The 22,709-nt window shown below is 44.3% G+C and overlaps 1 protein-coding gene across 7 annotated transcripts in view; it reads right to left on the minus strand.

Annotated features, from left to right (window-relative positions):
- PDLIM5 (PDZ and LIM domain 5) overlaps positions 1-22,709 on the minus strand; it is a 755,773-nt gene that overhangs the window by 328,110 nt on the left and 404,954 nt on the right. For 2 of the 7 annotated variants that reach the window (XM_069630557.1, XM_069630556.1), the window contains exon 5: positions 16,866-16,882. The exons of the other annotated variants lie outside the window; for them this stretch is intronic. In XM_069630557.1, coding sequence (XP_069486658.1) covers positions 16,866-16,882 — 17 coding nt within the window. The remainder of the gene's footprint in view (positions 1-16,865; positions 16,883-22,709) is intronic. 7 annotated transcript variants of the gene reach the window in all.

The following is a 22,709-nucleotide window of genomic DNA, read 5'->3' on the forward strand; positions in this document are numbered from 1 at the left end:
CGCCATGATGTTCGCTTGGTAGGTTGGGGAGTACCTGCACTTCCTTTTTTCCATTTAAAGCTCACATATACAATGTACATTTTATGTTAATAAAAATGTGTATAGCGCATTTCACCATTGGTATGGTCTCAACGCAGTGTAGGATGAACGCCCTCGGAAATCGCAGTCCAGGCAAGTGTAAATGGTCAGAGAAATAAATAGTGTGCGTGTGTGTACTAGGTAAGTGTGCAGCTAGGCCAGATGTATCATGGGGGATAGCTGCATTCTAATGTAGGGATGGTGTGCACAGTATGTGGGACAATATGGAATGCTTCCCTTCAAGCCCCCCAAAAATACATTGGTAACGAAGAGCAAGCAAACTGAGAAGTCATGTGGATCAGAAAGGGTTATTAGAGTCACAAATGACGTGCTGCCTTAATTCATATCAGCTCTCCAATGCGTGCACCTCAGTGAATGAACTGAAAAACTGCAAGTCACTGTTCTTTACCTAGTTAAATTAGCCCACCAGGTGGCGCCAAAAACTACATAATGAAACATACAGTGATTTGCGTTGCGGTCCAGAAGCTGCAGTCTGGAATTGATTATGTTTCAAATTAGTATTACTTGAGTGTTTGTAATTCACAAAGAGTTTTGTGGTTTTATGTTTTCAGCTGAGGACATGCTGTCAGATCCATTTTGCTGCGACCGGTTTGACGACAAATCTTACCATGGTAACATATGGTAAGTGTTCAATCAAGTCTTCAAGTCCGCATTTTCACAGCCTCCTTGCAGTGTGGAAGGCGTCTCTGTTTAGAAGAAGGGGACAGGGCTGGCCTTAAGGGCAGCAGCGCCCTGGCCAAATTGGCGCCCCCCCCCCTCGCCCACTGCGCCCCCCTGGTTAAGAGGGGGCGGGGCGGAAGGGGGAGGGCCAGGATGGGACACTTATTTTTTTAACCTCCTCGCTCTGGTGAGGTTAAATAGGGCGCGTTAGCACCCCATTGCCATTGAATGAGCCGGCCGCCGCGGATTCATTCACTGACAATGAGGCGCCTGCCCCGCCTTCTGCCACTACACCAGCTCGGGGGAACCCTTGAAAGACTCCCCTGAGCTGGCATGGTGTGGGGCTAATGGCGCCTTTTCTTTGAAAAGTGCCCGCGGGCACATTTTACAGTAAAAGGCCGCCTGTTGTGCCTTCTGCCACAACGCCAGCTCGGGGGAGCCCTTGAAAGACTCCCCTGAGCTGGCATGGCCGGGGCAAATGGCACCGTGGGGGCAAGGCGCCACGGGCAGTTGCCCGGGTCGCCCCCCTAAGGCCGGCTCTGGAAGGGGGCACAAACATTATAAAACAGACCAGGCGACAATCGATCGAGACACCAATTTTATTAAAAGAAATGTTTCAGAAGTAAAAATGGAGTACTCTCTCGTATATATCGATGTGACACAAATATACTTGCTGTGACATTTTCTTTTACGTTTACAATATCGAGCAAAAAGACACGATAAAAGTGGGCTGTTGTAAAGTAGCGAATGGGGAACAGCGGCTGCCCTTTTAATGATTGGGCGCAATGAACACTGTTGACCCCTACCATGACCCCCTCACTGCGGGACTCGCTTCCGCCAAACATTCGACTGGAACCTTCTTACACCACCTTAACGGAACTGTTAAAACCCTGGCTGTTTAATAAATAGGATTGTTATTTGTTCCTCTCCCCCCACCCTTCCTACCTGATCATGCTACTCTGTTACACGCCTGCCTTGTACAAACGCAGTGATACCTTTGGGTTTGGGCGTTACAAAAATGTTATGAATAAAGAGAAAATGGTCAAACAATCGTCTTCCAGGGTCTCGCCATATGCCGCAAGGGGTTGTGTTTGTTTTAATCATTTCTGAAACGGCGCTGACCTTGCTTCAAGGAGCAGGCGCGTTGTGTGCAACACACGCATTCTTGTGTAGCAGGAGCATCGCAAACACGTAGTGCTGTGCGGAGAGCATCGTGGGTGGATGAATGCGCGTGAGAGGCAACACAGGAGCCACAATGCGATTTGGTAAAGTTGGCTACTGAAGGAATGGATGTCACTTCTCCGGGATAATCAGAACGCTTTTATTTACAGGTAACAAACACACACGAATGAGCCCCACAGCACCAAACTACAACGTCTCTATCCAACCCTCTCGGACCAACTGTCCCACTTAGAACCTCCAAACCTTCTACCTTCCACATTCTAACGTTCCACCCAGATAGAATCCACAGTACAACACTACATTACTCCACATCCCCCTCCCCTCAAACAAACCATGACAACCCAAAATCTATCCCCCAACAATTTACATAAACATAAGCAACTATATGCAAGTCATATTATTTGCTGAATAACAGTAATACACCTGCTTGCACATGGTGCATCTCTATTCAATAAAAATACAAAAATAAAAAGAACATAATAGAATACATGACATCAGAAAGTAACTCATAAGATTCATTTATACACCACAAATTCTTTGAACCTAGCCAGTACTATACACAACCTTAAGCTTCTTTTGAAACGCCTGAAATTCCTTGGAGTGGAACCCAACTCATTGTTCTGACCTCAATAATCCCAATGATCCCACTGCCTTACTACCACATTCTCATCTCCTTTCACCCTTTCCTTCAACAACCTAAAACTATTAGAATTCCAAACTGTTGCACCCACAATTCTCACTGCATTCTTTAAACATTCAATGATCATTACAGGTTTAGAAAACTTGGATTCCCCCCTTCTTACACGTTCTACCCTTTCACTTTCACTAATCTCCTACACAAAACTTCTCCCTCTTCCATATAATATTGCCCTTGAATTTCTTATGGTAATCCTCGAGTTTTTGCTGACTACGCTTAATACTATTAGTCACCAAATCCTTGTCAACCACAGGTATCCCCAATTTATCATTCAGCCAAAACAGGCACAATTTGCTGTTTGGTTCTCTGCCTCATTAACCTGAAAGGGGAAACCCCTGTGGTACTGTTTGGGGTTATTCTTATACTCCACAAGTCACTAAGATTTTATCTCTAATCCAATCCTTTAGCCTACCCCAATTGTATGCAATCACCAATAACTCTGTTCAGCCTTTCAACCATTCCATTGCTCTCAGGGTGGTACACAGAAGAATATTTCCACTGAATACAAATTCTTTCAACATAATCCATTAACTCCTTACTGCAAAACTGAGAACCATTGTCACGTATAATCACACTTGGTACTCCTTACTTTCTGAATATCTTTTCCAAAAACTCAATCACCTTTTTGGTCGTAACAGAAGCCATAACTGCTACTTCGTGCCATTAGGGGTACCTGTCCACTAACACCAACAAAAATCTATTACCATGTCCTAACTCCTCACAGGGACCCAACACATCCACAGCCAACTCCTTCCATGCTTCTTCTGGAACAGGAATAGGAGTCAAAGGCGACCTCTTAGTAACCATATTATCACAAATGTTACAGACCACACATTGACGTAAGCATCTCTCCACGTGTGTGTCAATGGCCTGCCACCAAAACTTTTCTCTTATTTTCCTCTTTGTTATTGATAGACCTGGGTGCCCTTCATTAGCTAGTTTTATGATCTCCTCCTTCAACACCTCAGGTGTACCGCCTTACTTCCTCTCATATCAGATTCACCTTCAATGGTTCATTCATCTCTAACAACTGCATAACCTTTGAACTCCTCATCGACCTTGCTCGGCCACCCATTCATTATCCATTCAATTACTTGACTCAACATCTTGTCATCTGTGCACTCTTTTCTCCACTTTTCCACACTCACAGCCTTGAGTACCCCACATATCTTGACATCAGATTCACATTTGAGAATTCTGCACACTTGCTTGTCAAAATCGTCCATCGGTCCCTTAGTATTTAGACTAGTCATGATCTCCTCACAAGACAGTCTAGATAGGAAATCTGCAATACAGTTCCTTTCCCCTGGAACATATTCAATTTCACAATTATACAAAATATGTTTGAGGCTTAATCTAGCAATCCTAGATGTACAACACTACAATATTACAACTGCATGGCTGGTTTCTACATATTCACCAGTGTCAGTATAGTGCCATTTGAATGTTGCTGGCCAAAAAGAGCAGACAGCAGCATACCCTCCCAAACTCCTGGTTTCACCACTACCTGCCATTCTGCACTGCTGCATGAAGGCTACTGGGACAAGGGTGGGATGCCGCCAGCAGCATTTTACTTGTGACACTCACAGGCATATTTGGCCAATATAATTTACATCGCATTATACAGGTTTTACTTTGTTTTTATAATTGATACACAGGAAGATGAAGTGATAAAGAAACACAGGTTTTTGGGTCAAGTTCTGAAGGAAGAATTGGAAACCAAGTATCAGGGCTACAAGCTTAGCATTTTAGACCCCTGAGCACATCTCATTTCTGAGTGGCCGGTGGTTTGCCAATGCTATGTAGCATGTTTTCCTCAGGAAGAAATAAATTAGGCATGTCCATAATACATAATCTATATGCCCAGGGATGCCCAAGGCTCTTTCCTTTCCCACATCCCCATCCCAGATGTACCTGCATGTGCCCCCAATACCATGGTACATCTTTTGTTAGCAGTACCTCCAACCTATTGGGATCACGTTAAGCATAGGGAAATGCATTTGGAATATGTATGTTTTGATTAAATGTAAGGTTTCTACTTTTTCATAAAGTGCTGATGCTACCGATAGCTCACTCAGAGCATGCTGTCAGGGGAGGAAGGGTTACCAGCAATCAAGAACATCAATATAGTGGTAGCTGCTGTCAGGCCTACTGCTTTTGCACGTGGGAACATTTAATAGGAGCCTTGCAAAGCGAGGGGTCATTATTGTTGGATAATGAACTTGCCGCCCTAAATTATGGTCTCAGGCAAAGTAATGGGTAGAGACCAAAGGTGATAATGACCTCTATTCGTCTATAAAGGCACATATACTTGCAATACCAAAATGGGAATTGGAGTAGTGGAGGTGAAGTAAAAATATTAGTAAGCAAATACACGAAAAATGAGAGTTTACTAAATGTGATTTAGTTTGTTGTAGTTAAATACAAGGTTCTCGTTATGAAGGTGCGCATTGGAATAGCAAACTTGGTTGAACTGGATGGGGGTTGTCGCAAAGATAATAGATTGCTAATAGCTGAACGCAGAGAAATGTTTTCTGTGTTTTCCACGTATGCTTCCAAGGTCAGAATATTCGCATAGTTGTTGTCTGCATTCGGAGTACTCAGAGTGTCTGAGAGGCTGGCGTCAATGCTTCGATGTGAGCAGTTTTAGCTGTGCATCTACCTTGCAAGATGGTGGGGGTGACTGGCTGCTCTTAGGCATCTCACCTTCTAGATGTCTAAAGTGTGGTATGAGAAACGTCTGGGGGCCCATAGCAGTGGATGACATCTAAGAAGGAGAGCTGACGGCTCTAGAGTAGACCGAAGAGTAGTGCTTTGAGGCTTTTATGGAACTTTAGGAAATCATCTCCTGAGTCTGACATGTTGAGGGATGCCGTTCAAGACAGATGGATCCTGTGCATGAAGAAACCAGCCTCTAAACATCTTAGGTCCGGCTTTGTGTATGCAGAGTAGGTTTGGCAAGGCTCATATTTTATTTCTTTTATTGTTTTTTGTATAATACGCTTAATGCCAGAGTTCGGCTTCCAAGCATGGATCCAGGATTCTCGTCAACTGTGTGATTGCCTGTTCAGCCGTATCATCTTGGTGGGATTTGCTGGGAAAGCCGGCTGTGTAGTTCCTAGAGGCCAAGGCCGAGGCATACCGTTTATAAGTGCGATCTTTCATCGAGAGCTATTGCAGAGTCTTGAAAGCTGGTGTTACATGATCCCAGCGTTTAAGGCCAATAATGAGCCTGGTTTGAATTATTCTGATCCATTTAGGGTGTGGAGATTTCGCTTTAGGTGGCCATGAATAGATCGTGTTCCAATATGGTCCTGTGATTATCCCCGTCATATCCAATGTCACTCTTTGAGTGAGAGTTAGCAAGGGCAGGACTCCTTGCTGTTAGCGAAGGTGAAAGGAAGCATTTTGGTGGTTGTATTTACTGGAGGGGTGAATGTAGTGTGTCCAGGTCAGGCAATGTGTCCATTGGGATATGAGGGAACCCTAGCAAGACACAAAACGTGAATGGGAGAGGATAGGGGTCCGTTGACCCATCAGGAGAACCCCAGTCATCTGTCCTTTAGAGGACAGCCTATTTCGTTGCATCCGAAGCTTGCATGACCACCATGCGTCAGTTTGACCAGATTGGTGAAGTTGTATATTAAGTCTTAGAGTTTGGTTAGTACTGTAGCCCATTCTCCAGCAGACACGATGTTGAAGATGATACCTTGGAAGATGGTGGGAAATGCTGCACGCAGAGCAGTAGAATGACTGGGAGTAGCTGTGTCGCTTTGTGGACTCCGTGTAGAGTGAATTGGATGGTTCCTTCCATTTGCCATGCCATTGTAAGGAGAGGCAGGCCTGTGGTGGACGAGTAGTTGGATGAAGCCTTGGGTCGACGTTTGGTTTTTCAGTAAAGGAGCGATGGTTGCCTGATCGTGATTGTCAGGAACATGAGCTGCAAACAGATAAGCACTGATGGGGCTTGTGATGAGAGTCAGAGCTGTAGAACCCAGGTTGATCGCTTTCGGAGGGCATGATTTTTTTGAAGGTAGATAGGAGATCCTCATTTGAAACCAAGGATTTGAAGCCCCTATACGGCTCCTTATAATGAACGTTTAATGAACAATATATTTTTCGTCATGATCTTAAAAATCAGAATGGCAGCAGCTTGGAGCTATGTACACCTCATTTCAGTAAGCCAACAGGAAGCAGTGCTGTACAAGTTCCAGCCTCTAGCACTGAGGAACATTTCCTGAAACACAAAAGAGCAAAACAATAGGTTCAGTGCCCCTTTTGGGACACATCAGCTAGCAGATAATGAGAGATTTCTGTAGGGGCTTTGGTCTCCTTTAAGGCGAGCGCTAGTTTGATCTGTGGATGGTATAGACTCCTACATATTTTAATGAATACCTTTACAGAGTTTGAGGACTTGCAGCAGTGTCAACCCAGATCCTTCCAGCAGTCCTCGCAATATCAGAGTTCCAAGCATATCCTCTGATGCCACAAAAGACCTGAATGCCGCCACAAATGACCAATTGGAACACATATCCGTCCGCCAGCAGGCAGCTGATCTACAGAGCAGAACTGAGGCATGTGCTATATAGTCAGTGGTGGAAGGTCAGGCAATGATACAATATAGGTTTTAAAAAACAAGTATGTTTGTTCTGCATTAAGTATGGCAAAAGGAGTTCGAACAAACACCTATAGAAGCTAGGGAAAGAGTTACAAATAATACAGATGTTCCTACAGATGTCTGTGTCAGATGGAACAGCACAAACTGGGATATTCCCGATATACCCAATGCCTCCAATGGCGTTTTCTCAAAATCAAAAAAGATTCTAACGCATTCTTAAAGCCCTTGTCCCTCCAGGGACATGCTATTCTACAAAGCGAAGTCCAAAGACGTGGCCAACAGAAAGACCCAAAATCTAGTGTCAACTAGCCCCTCTCCCCTCTTCCATTTCCATGGTGGCCTGTGATGCAGAAGCAGTGGAGGATTCAGGTAAGTGAGGCGAGGTGGTGGGCGAGAAGGATGAAGGAGCCAAGATCAGAGAGAGGAAGGAGTGTTGGGGGGCGGGATGGGTGCTCACAGCTCTGAGCATGCTCACAACGTAGACTTAGAAAGTGAGATTCATCACACGATCGAAGCAAGCAGAATGGCTCTCGGATCATTTTGGTAGAATGTGCACCTGCAGCAGTTCCATGTCCACATTCATTAAACAGCAATCTAGGTATTTGTCTCATTTAGAAATCAGTTCTATTAGAGTTTAGAAACACACTATAAATGGGGTTGGCTTCAGGCTCTATTTCATTATAGAATCTATGGTTAGGCAAGATCCATGCTATGAACCTGGGTGCTGTGACTAATCAATGGAATCCGTCCCTCCTCAAGTGGGGAGCATTCTCCCACCCCTGTGAGGCTAGGGAGGAGAGCCCGCTCTGCAATACCCTCCCTAGGGATTGAGGCAAGTGGAACATCACAGGGAGAGATGATCCGTTAGGGGACAAGGACTCCCATTCCCGGGAGGGACTCCTCAAGCTGTACATACTGTTGCCTACAGGGCTGTTTTAAACCACCACAAACAGTGTATCACAACTGGGACAAAGTAACTCCTAATAGATATCCTTATCTTATGGGAAGAGATCATGTCCCTTTAAATCAGAACACCCAATCCACTAGGACGAGTATGAGCATTCAGAGAGACGAGCGTGAAGAGAGAGAGGAAAGCATACGCAAGCCGGGGAAGGCCCCAAGCTGTGCAACACCTGGTGAGGATGGATACTAGGAAGCCTGCAAATTTCAAACTCGCTCGATATCACACAGCGGGACGCCAGAGCCACAGCAGACCCAAAACACGAGAAACAGTCAGGATAAGAGCCCAGGAGAAGGTGGTGGCGAGACCACAAAGGAGAATCCGTGGTGGACAGCTGGCCAATAAACTGATACCTACTGCAACAGAAGGTCATCAGGCGTCCGGTCGCACAGCGAGCACAGGACACCGCGAGGATACAAGGGAGCGCAAGAAGAGAAGGCGACATCGGTTCATGAGCAGAGAGAGGGCTCCAACCCGCACCCGAGGAAGAAGGCTTCGGAGGACATTCTCCTTCAAGAACAAAGGTAACTGGGGGAATGGGAAGCATGGGATGACCTAAGGGAATCATAATACAACACAGGTAACTCGTCTCAGTAGGAGCTATGAAACAGAGTTAACCTGGAAACCAATTAACCTAATATTGAAATCGGAATTATTGACAAGCTGAATAATGAGAGAGAAGAACAGAGGAATAATAATACCCTGGGAAAAGGGGAAAGTAACTCTATATTCTATACAAGATCATAATACTAAAGAGGGAGGAAGATATGAGCCAGAGCTTAGAGGAACTAGGCAATTGAGCAGCATGCAAAGTCAAGTAGACCAAAACAAGCTGAACTGTTATTACTCAGGAGGGAAAGCCCATCAGAACAATATTAACTTTCAAGGATATACTGGGATCCACAGCCAAGAACATAGATTTAATAAGAGATCCCCAAAAGGGATACCAAAAGAGGAGAGAAAACCCAAGAACCCAGTTGAAGAAGTGACGAGATTATTGATCCAAGAAGTCACGAGAGACTATTTACAGATTGTGTGTTAAAGACTGGCACTAGAAGTACCCTCAGGAGAAGGCAGTCATTCTCCTGATCCGAGTTAGTTTTCATATTGGAAGGGTCAGCTAGGTTATTTTTGGGCAGTGGACATATTTCTTTGGACATTTACGACTGACGGACAAGGACATTAGTTAGTAAGATAGGTAGGGACCACCCAGCTTGATAGGGAAGGGTAGGCCTTGTCTTACTTTAAAAATATATTGTACACTATGTCCTCAGCGAGTCCCTGTTCTCCTTCTGACTCATCGCAGTGCTCACTCATACATAATACCCAGATGAACAACTCATGCATTTACTGTTTTTCGGCAAGTGTGTTTCATAAACGACCTTTACTATATGACAGCAATGCAAACAGCTATCCAACTCTCCTGCAAGCGAGAATTTGGTTTTCAACAAGAACAGAAGAGATCCTTCAGAGTTCAGTTTAATTTCTGCCTGTGAATATGAAATTCCCTTCAAATAATTAATGTCTGTCACTTTGTGATTGCAAATAATACAATCTTTTTACCAGAAGGCAGAGATTATTATTAGGAAAAGCATATAATGACCAACAGTTAGACCATTGAAGAGAACAATGGCATGCTACATAAAATTAGTGTCTGAAATCAGAATTACTGCACGCCTTACCCAGAAAACGATGTGTCCCTTATTGGAGATATATTGACAGGCTGAGTAGTAAGGAAGGACCGCCCAACATATTGAAATACTTCTTTATTATCAACGCATGAAAGGTGGGGGCAAAACTACAACTAAGAAGAAAATCATTGTCTTTATTGTTGACTTCTCTTTTAACAAAAAGCAGAGAATCGAGTCCTTCCTGGTTTAGAAAGGAACCTGGTAACATTCGGGGATCCGAGAATATTGGAGGCAGTAAATGTGAAAAAAACAAAGAAATCAATGAATCACTTTGAACCACAATTTCCTGGCCAGCTCCCCAAAAGTGTAGTGCTGGAGAGGGGGAACTCAGGGAGCATCTTCATCGTCCCAGTGGGATCTGGATCAGGAATATAAAGAAAGCCAAATCTGTCAAAACCTCTGTAGAGGAATTGCATGTTTTGCTGAAAACCATAAAAAAACAAGCCAGGAAAAGGGTGTCATTCTCCTAACCCCATGAGGAATCTGTACAACTGTTTGGTTTGTTTTTGGGATACAAAAAAAAACACACAGACCTTTATGTAACTTTAATTTTGAGGAGAAAAAAAATACTGTACATCCAGGAGAAGGGAATCATTCTCCTGGGTCACGAGCAGAACCAGAACTTTATGGTTTATTGTTGTGGCAGGGATCGCGTAGGAGCCTTTTTGACTGGGATAGTGCCTTGCGATTTGGACTTACACTGACATCCTGACAAGCACAGAGTTTCTTTTGTTTAGGTAGGGAAATCCCATTAGAGTTAAGGACAGATAGGTTTAATTTTCTGTTGAATGAAAGTTTATAGCAAACATCATGGGACCACTTGGTCAGTCTTTTCATTCCCAGTCGCCACAATACTTACCGTGGCGACAATACTGTGGCGTCATCATCCTATGTGAATTGAGCACCAGTAAATGGGAGGATGGGCATGTCTGCCAAAGCCTAACTCAGCAATTCAACTTACTAGCCTACCATCCACATCAGCAAGAAGCTCAGTATTGCACAGCCATTGATCACATTACAGACAGCATCAGTCTGACAAATACGATCCAGTAGCCCATTGACTTCAGAAGAGTTGGAACCTACTCCATTCACCCGACAGTTGGACATTGTCGATAGGCATTCTTTCTGAACACGGAGCTCGTTTAAAGTCATCTCATGTATGCAAAAGAGCTGACATGCCGAACAAAGATTTTTCTTTACTCCTTAGGATTTATGAGAGAACCAATCAAGCAGAGTAATCACAGGACAGGGAAAACGTTCATATTCATACATTTTTTAACAAATCGAAAATCCCTTCATGTTTTCATGCTTCTGGCAGAGGGAAGGCAGTGAAATGTATGTGATGTCCATATTTACCTATGCAGGAACCCAGTCAAGTGAATAAATGAAAGGTATGGATTGGGAACTAGGGCAACACAGGGAGGAAAGAACATTTCTATAGTAAGGCAAAAGCCCACATTGCACAGGAAACATCTGAGGTGTGTTTTTTTGCTGTAGCAAGCATGTGGTATCTAGGATAATGGGCATGCTCGGAGTCCTGGGAAAAGTCACATTACTTTTTGAATGAGGGCAATTGTCAAAAAAGACCAAACTCTCATTACCACAAACTTTCATAAAAGAGGTTTTCCCAACACAACACTTTTCATCTTCTAATTCACTTGCAATATAGTCCTTTCTAATATCCACACTTGGGAAGGGGTTGGAGGGGAGGGCAGTTCTAGGCACCATATTTCTAAAAGATTCAAAACCATATTGGGATTCCCTGTGCACCCTTGGGGGCACAAGGCGAACTTGCTCAAGAAATCTCCCTGAAAGAAAGACAAGTTACAGGCCGATCACCCACAACGTTGTCACCCCATGCTGCGTGAGAGGGGGTGTGTTACCACATGCATGTTTACAAGTTCAATCACCAAGGTGCTGCCCCATTTTCAGCAGGATAATACTGGTTTGTAGGAAGGGAAAAAACATTTTTGTAAGAAAGATTGTAGTCAAATGAAGCTAGTTGGGGTAACTTCTCTGGGACGCATTCCATACAGGACTCACTGGACAAGGGCGAGGGGTCCCTGTGCACCTCAAATGTCTAAACTCAAAACGTCAGTTATCATAACAGAGGAGTGTGCTCAAAAGATGGGTTCCTCCATCTAATTCTCCTGCTGAGTAACCAGAAGGATCTAGGAAGGATCATCAGCCACCATGGGGAAAGCTAAGCCACATTAAGGAGGTCCTATCTGTAGGCAAGCATGCAGATCAATCAAGACTCCTAAAGAGGCCAACTAAGCTCAGAAGCCATATATGGTCAATGCCCTCTGTTAGGAGAGGGACACAATTGTAGACACGCCTGGTACTTTCTCAAAGGTGGAGATACTCTGTATTAAGTAACCAGTAATCCAGAAAAGGAGCACTGTAGGAAGTTGGATAGTGAAGAAAAGCACTTTCTTTCTAACCAAGGCTGCACCTTTAGGTGAAGAAAATGTTAAGTGGCTGTCTTAGATGGAAATTGACAAATATATATGTAGCCCCGGCTTTCCAGGCCTAGTCCATGCAAGGGTGTACTCTTCTGTTCCCCGAAGCGGTCCTCATGGGAACACCCACCCCCATCCACAGGCCAGCTGAATACAGAGGCGGCAATGCACCTTAAAATAAAATCGCTGTTATCAGGAGATGGACTACACACCAAGTTCTTAGATTAACAATGGACACAGACACCAGAGTGTATTTTATAGGGATACAATGAGCATCCCTCTTTATAAAAAGAAACACTTTCACTTTTAAATCCCTTTACCCTCGTCTCTCTCCTACAATTCCTCTTGGCTTGGCATCAACTAAATGGGGACCTGCTAGGTTAGCTTATTCTTCCTTAGAGTTGTCATGGGGACCCTTTTGACCCTTATCTAAACTCCGGTAACACAGACATGGATTCTGAGGCCAGAGGATGGCCTCTGTGGGTGGCCCTATCTTCGTAAGCAGCATGAGGCAGGCCGCCACACTACACTACTTCACGCTGGGGTAAATCCCCTCTAGCCCCCTTTGTCTATTTAATTTCGTAACATATACTTAATGTGCTTATCCTACTTGCCTTTACCCCTACATAACATTTCCCCTATTGCTTTCCCCAAACTTCACATTGCACTCTACTTAACTACTACCTTAAATATATACAAGGTATAAAATAAGCAGTGCTGCTATGCAATTTGCTATGCAATTCTATAGGTTTGCTAATTAAATTGGTACTTGTGTAGCAAAGCTAGCTATTTAAGTTACCCTGTTCAATGAAAGCACAGCTCAACGAGCATTCCTCTCTTGCCTTCAGAGCTCTCTCCACCCTCGATTCTCTGTTGTCTGCAAGTTCAAAGGGGCTAACGGAGATAGAGTGCAGCAGTAATCATCCCCTTCACTCGTGTGCCAAAAGGCCTGTGTATGAGTGATACGCACATTTTCTTTTTCAAATAATTGCAAACCAGAAATAATCAGGATGATACTGATATTAAGCTAACTGTATCCTGTCTGCCAAAGACAAGTATGTGTTATTTATTTTTTAAAAGGCTTTCAATTCCTTTTCTAAAAATGTAATTGGTTACACAATGCATAATTACAGTATTGCTACTGTAAAACACTGCATCATCTCCATGCTTTACAGATAAGTTTATCCAAACCTCAGTGTCAACTAGATTTCATTTTGGTGGGGAAGATGCATCATGTGACGAGTGGACACTTTTGAAAATGTAGATGACCACGCAGCCAAATGCTTTGAGGGCAAACCTAGTTCTGTGGCCTGGTGGTTAGATAACACTTGCAACTGGTGCTCAACACATGAGCTGATCCCATACTCCTTGACATTCTATCTTACCATATAGCTTTATACCCGCTACCCTGAAAGTGAGATGGCCGCAAACTACAAGTCTCTCCCTAGTTTGACCAGTTCTCTGCCTGCTACGCCGTCCACACTGCTTAGTCTTTTACATAATGAGTACCCAAAGCAAACCTGATATTTATCGATCAATAGTTTCATCCAGTCTGTACTAAAGACCCACTGCAAAACTGTACACTGTAGTTGGCCTCCAGAGCTCACTTTGCCCTATGATTATGATTGCATTATATATTTGCACCTGCAGTAGAGAGAGCTGGCCAAACTGTTTTCAGAGCCTTTTATCATATCCATTTATTTGTGTCCATTCATCCAGCTAACCTATTTCCAGACACTCATCCAGGGCTCACAACTTATTTTCGCCCACTTGCATAGTCGAGTAGATTTTAAGAAGGGCCAGTACCATTTGCAGGGGATGTTGGAACATTTAAATAAACTTTACATTGTTTGCAGTAAATGTCAAAAAATGTTTAACTGTGTATGTGGCTGGCCTCTGGGTGGCAGCAGTGTGCCAAACTAAAGTGGGTTTGTGATGGCATGCACCATTTTACAGAAAGTGAATTTAAATTGGTTGTCATCCGTTGCCTTGGGTCCAGTGCAGGTCTCTTCAGTTGAGTGGGTAAACAAAGTTCCTCAACCTGCAGGTCTAGTGGAATTTTAAAGAATTTGCAAGGCATGACTTCTCACTAATGTCTTCAGCAGGAACACAAAACGGCTGTGTTGTTGCTCATTTTATATCTTGGGTGCAAGTATCTTCTGGTGGCATTAAAAACATGAGCACAAAATTGCTAGTCAAATGGGGTTGTTTGCTAATCATGAAAAAATTAATTAGCAAACTCTGCTAATCAATTATTGAAAACTAATTTATGCCTTGATTATACAAATATAAATATGCATGCATATTATGCATACAACATATAATCACAATGTCACAATGGGGTAACTGCTGCTTTCAGTCACCAACCACACAGTACCTTAAGGTCTCTTTGGTGGCTCAGGCACTGTTCCTGGCTGAGGACCTTTTCCCTAATGTGTGGGGCCTCTGTCTTGCGAGTGGCCCTCATGGGACCACTTGCGCACGCTACGCAGCCCACGTTCTAACAATTTCTTTTGGGGCATCCCACTGTGTGCGTGGGTTTTTCCCCCACAGTCACCACCGTTCCTGTAGTCCTCCTCGACTTTCAGGGTGGACCCGTTAGCGAGGGGTACCACCGGTGCTTACCACTGGTAATGCAGCCCTTTCCTCAATTTTCTGGGTGGGACCCATAGACTGAGAGGCCCACCCACTGTCACCGCCATGCGCACGGCTTATTTAAAATCTTTGGGAAGCTCGGTTGGCATGGGGGCTGCACAGCGTCACCACCACAGGCCACACCGCCATTACTGCTTCGGGCAGCGTGCTGTGCGATGCCACCACGCTCGTTGCCGTACTCCAGCCATCTTGAAAAGACAGGTGGCATCCCCATGATAACTGGGATGCTGCCAATGAACACTGCTGCATGCATGCAGCTCTTACCCTTGGCTGCTATATGAAGCAGTTGAGGCTTTTCTCCACCCAGGCTGCCCAGAAGAGCAGCACAGAACCTTCCTACATCCTCCTCTTCACCCGGACTGGCTGGCGAGCCAACCGGTATCTTTACTCCACGGCTCAGCCCCCAATGGGCAGAGCAAAATTCACTGCTCTTCACCCCACAGGCCATGCTTGAAATACAAAGGGGCCTGCCGCGCTGGCCACGGGGTGGAACGACTGGGGCATGGCTGAGCAGTCTGGACTGGGCCAGACCACTCACGCAGCCTCGACTGTTCTTGTTCTTTGCTAGGAAGCCCTGCGCAAGTTACCCCGGCCCCTTGCATAGTCGTTGGCCTGTCTGTTTTGGACCCTGGGCAGACAGTCTCCCAGGCACTGTGGCTGGTCAAACTGCCTTAGTCAGCAGGTAGGCCCTGTGAATCACTGTGGGGGCTCCTACATACACTGGCCCATGCCCAGGTGCCTGGGGAGGGGGGGGTGCTCAAGGCAGCAGCCCCACCGAGGTAAGTCTTATTCCCTCTGTTCTCTGCTTCTTCCTTTCACTGCCCCTTATCCAACTGTCTTCGTTAGCTGTCACTTTTCTTTAAAATCCCCTCTGGATTCTTTTCTCCCCTGTCCAACCCATTTGTGGGCAGGAAGTTCTGCTTCATTGTTCTCTTCCTCTTGCTTTCTTTCTTTAACATTCCATCCGGCCCAGCGGTGGGCTCGATGTTTCATCCAAACACACACACTAAAAGAGAACCGCCCACTACACTAAATATATTAGTTGTATTACCCTTGTGTTTACGTCATTATTGCTAGGTGTTCTCTTAGGGAACAAGCATGTAGCCCCTACTAGCTGGGCCCCTTGGGGCCACGGGCTACATATACCCTAGGCAGTGGGTCCAAACAAGAAGGGACACAATGGGCAGAGCAAACATTAAATGCTAACTGGGCTCATGAAGAGGAGGTCCTGAAATCAAAAATCCAAGAGGAAACATGCAGGGAATCCTATGAAGGATCAAGAGAAAAGGAACAATCAAATAAAGGGCAATGGAAACCCAGAGCCGGAAGATAAACAAAGTAGAGCACACTCCGTTACCAGGAGGCTCAAACAAGACTGGTGGATAAGAGGTTTGAGTGTACGGCTTTGTCGGTATACCATGACCTCCCAACAGATACACCTCTACAGTCCCACAGGACAGCACAAGAAAATCCCTCGAACAGTGAAATAACCGGTGCAGAAGGACTTTGCTAAGTGACAGGTAAACAAGGCTAGGTGCCCATGCAAGACTAAATCACTGGCAGTGTGATAGGACATGCCGGCCACTTCAACTAATGGCGATTAAGGGTGGGTTTCATTCAAGTCCCGGTCCATGAACACAACTCCCCAAACAAACTTCAAACACGACATGCCACAAAGCAGGTCTCTACGGCAAACCAAAAGCAAACAATTCGATCCAGCCTGGAGGAAACACACAAAAAGCATTTTCGCATAGTGCTGTCATCAAGCTCTAGCTAAACATGCGTGTTTTATAACTACAAGAGATCACCAGGTTTCCTTAAACGTAATTTGGGTACTAACGTTGTCGCATGTGTCACCTGTAAAACAAGAAGAAAGTTTTCAAGTTAACATAATAGCAAAGGATGAACCCCACCTTGCTGGGAAGGCACATTTTTTTAAAATTTTTTAAAATTTTTTATACAACACTTCACTTTGAATAAAAGTCTGAGGCAAACATTAGCCAAGGCAAGAGCGGAGAGGTTTAACACGGTGGGGAAGCCCATATTTGTCAAGCAGCGAGCACCTTCATATGCAAAGTTTCACATTATTTGGGTGGGCAACAATATCCCACATTTTTCCTTTTTCCTTTCACATAAGCTACAGCCAGCTCAGTAAGTATTTTTGCATAAGACTGATCAGACAAATAGATTGCATAACACAAATCGACATCATAAGTCGGAATGTTAATGTTAAAGGATATTTGTACCGCGCACTATCACCCCCGGAGTTGTCTGGTGGATCTGAAACAAAGGGGTAGGTTAGCCGTGTTAGTAGGAGAAAGTTTGGAGAAGAGCAAGGGAGCTGTGATGTACTGTTGGCAGCTTCGGTTAACACTGTATGCCGAGCATGTTCGTGGGTTATTCGGTTCTGAGTCGGTCATTTGCTGTTGTATGGGGTCTACAAGGTATGGTTGTTATTGCAGGTGTGGTGAAGTGCGTGCAGGTTGCTGCGGCTTTAAGAGGTGTGGTTGTGTTTGGTTAGAGTGTGAGAGGAACGGTGAGGTTTGTAGTAGTTTTGGATGGGTTCGCATCCTTGCTGTTAGGAGAGATACATATTTCTATTGTATCTCCTTCATGGTTTAGAGATGGTCGTTTCCTTTCGGTGATTTAATTGTCAGCCTGATAAGGATGTCTCGTCTCTCGGTCTTTATGCTGAGTTAACAATTTTCGTATTTCCATCTTTGTATTCGGTCAGCCCTTTTATCCCTTTTAGGCTCTTTAAATAAACCATGGTAAGATTCCACGATCACCTCTTGCCCCAAATACTACTGCAATTGACCTGTCCCGTTACTAGTTTGTCATTTCTCGTCTGTCCTTGTCTCTATATATGCGCCCCGATTTTTGCGAGCAGTCGGCGCTATATAAATAAATAACTAAAATAAAAACTATCCCAGTTTGTCTTTGCGGTAACCTAGTTTTTTTTGGCTCGATTTACTGGTAAGCTACGGCCGTACCCTACATCCTTTCTGATTGGGTAAGGTTGTTGGTAGTGTTGGGCATGTATGCTCATTTCTGTCCTCATGGGTTTGTCGCTTGTGTTCTATTCCACCTAGCGTCGTCTCTCTTGTTCTTGTAGGAGTTTCACTTAGTTGGTTCTGGTTGGTGCCAGTGCCATTGTGTGTTTCGTCAATCTTTTCTTTGTGTTTCCTTTATGATTGTTTAGGCAAAGCCTTGCTTTTAGAAATCATAAGATGATTCAAATCCTAGAGTATTTGACCTTAACGCAATGAGGGGAGGCACCCTTAATGAAAGACAATAGTGTATTACTTCCTTTGACGTCAGTTACCAAGACTTTGCCCAATGTAATAACATCTAAAGTTTGTGTCCCTGTCGTCATTCCCATCTCTTTAAAAAAGGTCTAAACTCAGATTCATGGGAGAAGCTGTCCAGAGAGGCAGGACTTAGTCCGCGGGACCACCAGCAGTGGGTCTATAGCCAAAGATCAGCCCACCTGCTCAAATGACCGTGGAGGTGGCTGGAAAATGTAAAGCCAGCGTGTCAGCCAAGACAGGTGGAGTGGAAGTCTCCACTTTAACAACAAGCATCAACCAAACCAATAGTTTGTGCTTCTGTAAAGGCATGTGACAGGCATTCGCCATGTGCCTGCTACTGGAATCATAGGCCTAGGAAATTGCAACAGTGGATAGGCACTTTGAAGCTAAAAGTGGGAAGTGAGCACATGCCTATACAGCTGCAGCACACATCTGCCCTGCATTCTGCAAGGGCACAACCTTCACTCCCCCTGCGTCCGGGAGCATGGACACCAGACTCTGATGTGTGTAACCTTTTGCAATGTACTGCTTTGCATATAGGAGGATACACGCAACAGCAAATGCTCGGAACGCATTAGTTAAACCAGTGGACTGACTTGATGTTCTAGGTATTTGTAGAATGCAGATAGGCCCACAGCCTCTTGGTGTTGACATTGACACTCAACAAAACTGCTGGCTGGATGCAGTTTGAACGTACTAAGTAGGTTGAAACATTTGTTCTAAGCCTCCCACGAAAGGAAAGGGGGTCCTGAGCCTCACACTCAAGGGGCAATGCACTGCAGAAAACTACCACTGCAGAAAGCTACCGCTTGAACAGAAAAGCCTCAGCATTCCACTTTTTAGATTTACATTTAATACAAGAGAGAAGCTGGGCTTGCGAAGAGCGAGAATTGCAATTTGGACAATAATGGGAAACTCGGACAGGTGAAAGGAGGGGTTTGTCCATAGAAAGCATGATGCAACAGAATATGCGGGCGCAGACCATTTAAGCCAACAAGGCTGAAGAAACAGGTTCTAGGAAACAAGACGACTAGGAGCCGATATCTGTGGGCGCTAAAAAAAAAAATAAAAAATAAAAAAAATAAAAAAATAAAAAAAAATCAGGGAAGCCAACATACTATTTGCCTAGTCAATCTGTGAAGCGACCAAGGCAAAAATGGCTTACACGAGTGAGTGGGGAAAAAGGAACAGGGGATATTCCTTTTTGAAGAACCTAAAGAATATTATTTTTAAACAATTTTTTTTTTTTTTTTTTTTTTTTTTTTTTTTTTTTAAGAGGAGTCCAGTTTTGGTAACCTGGTTAATTTGGGATGTCAATGTTAAAAGACACATACATATAGGCTACACAAGTCTTGACCGTGTAGAGTGACAATGGAGAAACACTGAAGGATGGTAGCCAGTTTTCCAATGGCCGTGCCTCAGTTTATGTGCCAATCATCATTGAAATCTTTGTCTTGGAGGCATTAATCTTAAGCTTGGTCAATATCACCCAGGAGCCATGAGAACCAATGCAGCGTGAGAAGACATTTTGGTGCAATGCCAGAGCAGAGATTTTAATTTAAACAGACCCATGGCATTATGAGTGAAGTGGAAACATTGAATATTAAAAGGACTGCATATCAGGGTTCGCAGATAAATGTTTAACAATGAAAGTGACCTATCGGAGCCCTGAAGGTGTCCACAGTGTAAAGGTATGAAAAATCACTTAAGTGGGGCATTGTCAGAATGTGGTCTTTGTTGATTAAAAGGGAACAGATCCAGACCAGGACAAGACTTCTGATCCCAATGTTGTTCAGTTGTTTTGGCAACATTTCAGGGTAGACAACCTCAAATGCTGCAGAAAGTTCTAAAAGGATCATGGCATGAACACCGCCAGAGTGAACTTCTATTGGAGGCCATCAACGCTGGACACCTCAATCGACTCTGTGCCACGGAGTCGATGGGATCTTGCCTGGGCTGGATCCAACATGTTTTGTTGGACCAAAAATGATCAGAGCTGATGAATTACAACGTGTTCCAGTTATTTATTGGGTGATGGAAGATTGGAAATTGGTTGAGGTTGTGTTACGTCAGTGGGATATGCTTGAGTTTTCTTTAATTGAGCTAAAATAATGTCTCTTCTTAGGGCCTTAGGGAAGATGCCCGGCTGAAAATGAGAGAATCGGGACATCCCTTAAATGGCAAGGAACTGTGGGAGTGACTGCCAACTTCTTAGATACTTCAGGGGTAAGGATGGAAAGAAGGGTAAGAGGCGAGTGGTGAGCCAGTGGTCTTACTTGACTTAATAAGGAGATCAAATTACTTGGTGGAAAGGGAATAAACTGGTCTAGGACGGGCAGAGCCATCTGTGACTTCACCGAGTAAGGAGAGGGGTTCCGTCACTTCTAGATTGTGACTAGATTTCCACCCATGACTTTGCAAATATGTAAAGGTTTTGATTTAAAAAGCCATGATGGGATCAAGCTGCAGTTGTCCTCTTCAGCACACGGCCATGTATGTGACAGTTGGCAATTGGTGGCTGTGCAGCCAATCAGCCAAACACATAATTAGACTTTTCCCACCCTTTAAAGGAGCTAAATGCACATGTGTGGTTAAAAAATGCTAGGAAGGAATCCACATTTTCCATGTGTACCTTAGAAAATGCAACAAATAGATGCAGGCAGAGTAGCACATCAAGTTGAAATATGCTTTAATAACCACCGCTTCTGTGTTTTGCTGTGATCCTAATTATGTCAGGCAAGTACCAATGACCTATTGTTTCTCAAGTATGTGTGGTGCAAAGGAGCACACTCCTGCATGTTTTAAGGTAGCGAGAGAATAAACAACTTACTAGCAAAGCTAGAATGCCCACCAGACTCCATTGCAATCTGAGCTGGTGCCCTTGGCTAGAAGGACAGTCTGTAGCAATGCGAGTCACTAAGGAGCAACTATGGGACTTTCCACTCAACCTACAACTGTGCGGGGTCGGCTCGGATCCTGTCTCGGCAAGGGCTGGGCCGAGCCTCTTATTGATAGCAGACCATCTCCAAAGGAATATGGGACACTGCCAATGTGGTTTGTGTTCCCTTCCTGAACTTTGGGATTGTAATTTGTCCTGGCTCCCACTGACCGGAGAGTTCCTACCTCAACTAATTGCCCTTGTAAGCAGATCTGCATTGCTCATGCCTGCTAGACATTCCCTGCTGCTCGTTCGTTACTCATTTCAGTTGCATAGTTGTTAAAGAAATACAATATTAAAATAGAATCCGAATGGCCACAAGGACTATTAAGATTGCTCTGTTTGTTTTTTGTGGCTTGTTTTCTCACCAATGTGCGTGCCCTACCCAGCCTTTCCTACCTCCCCCTTTCACCTTCTTTCATTGTATAGCACCTTCACGTTCTGAATGTCTCAAAGCCTAGTAAGGATGTTTTGGTTTTTGGTTCTTCCTCTTTCTGCCTCCCCCCCCACTCCTTGCCTTGATACGCCTTGAAATACTATTTTGCTGTATAAGCGCATTACAAATAACCAATACAAAAAATATATATTATCTTTGAAAAATTAAAGAGGTGATCAGAATCTGTTTGATAGATGGCTACTGTTTCATGTTGTAATCTTTCAGGTTTTTCCCTGAAAAACTATGATTTTGTTCGATGTGTTTGCATTATCATGTTGGCACGTGGTCTAAAGTCCTACCTGCTATGTAGACTATATGCATGCACAGTTGCTCACCAATGGACAGCGTTTCCTAGAGTACAGCAGCTATGACTGGACATCTCCCTAGTGTACTGCGGACCTGGGACATTCTTGGAAGTACCAGGACATTTCTGCTATAAATGCAGAACTACGAGCATTTGAGAGTGAGTGTGCATGCATGTGGTGCCGTCACACACCAGTAAGTGCCTGTATGTGTCAAGCCTGTTCTGGTCGATGTGTGCATCTTTACCAGAGTTTGATTGCGGTTGGTCGATCAGTGCATGGAACCACGAGTACTTCTGTGTCTGCTTGGGACAATCTTACACACAAGACCGTGCTCGCAAAGTGACCCTACAAGAACACACACCTAGTGTGTATCTTCAAGGCAGCCAAGGATGAACTGGAGAAAAAAAAATTACTTCCCGCCATCTAGTCAAACATTTTGCCCTGGACAACCCCATTCTGTGCTGCGTCCCAGTCCTGGGTGTATGGCATCTGACCGGACAGTGCAACGCAACACAGTGAGAGGACTGCTGAAGGATGAGGGTTCCAGCTCATCAGATGACAAAGTCTGGACACCAACCCTCTTCTTATTTAGTTATTTATTTTATATTTATAAAGTGCACCAAACCCGGTGGCATCTGGGTGCTGTTGAGTGGGTAAAAGGTCATTACTTGGCAGAAGTACCCCAAAGCTCTTA

Source organism: Ambystoma mexicanum, chromosome 6q (genome assembly GCF_040938575.1).
Source record: "Ambystoma mexicanum isolate Mex_15411 chromosome 6q, UKY_AmexF1_1, whole genome shotgun sequence".
Taxonomy (NCBI): Eukaryota; Metazoa; Chordata; class Amphibia; order Caudata; family Ambystomatidae; genus Ambystoma; species Ambystoma mexicanum.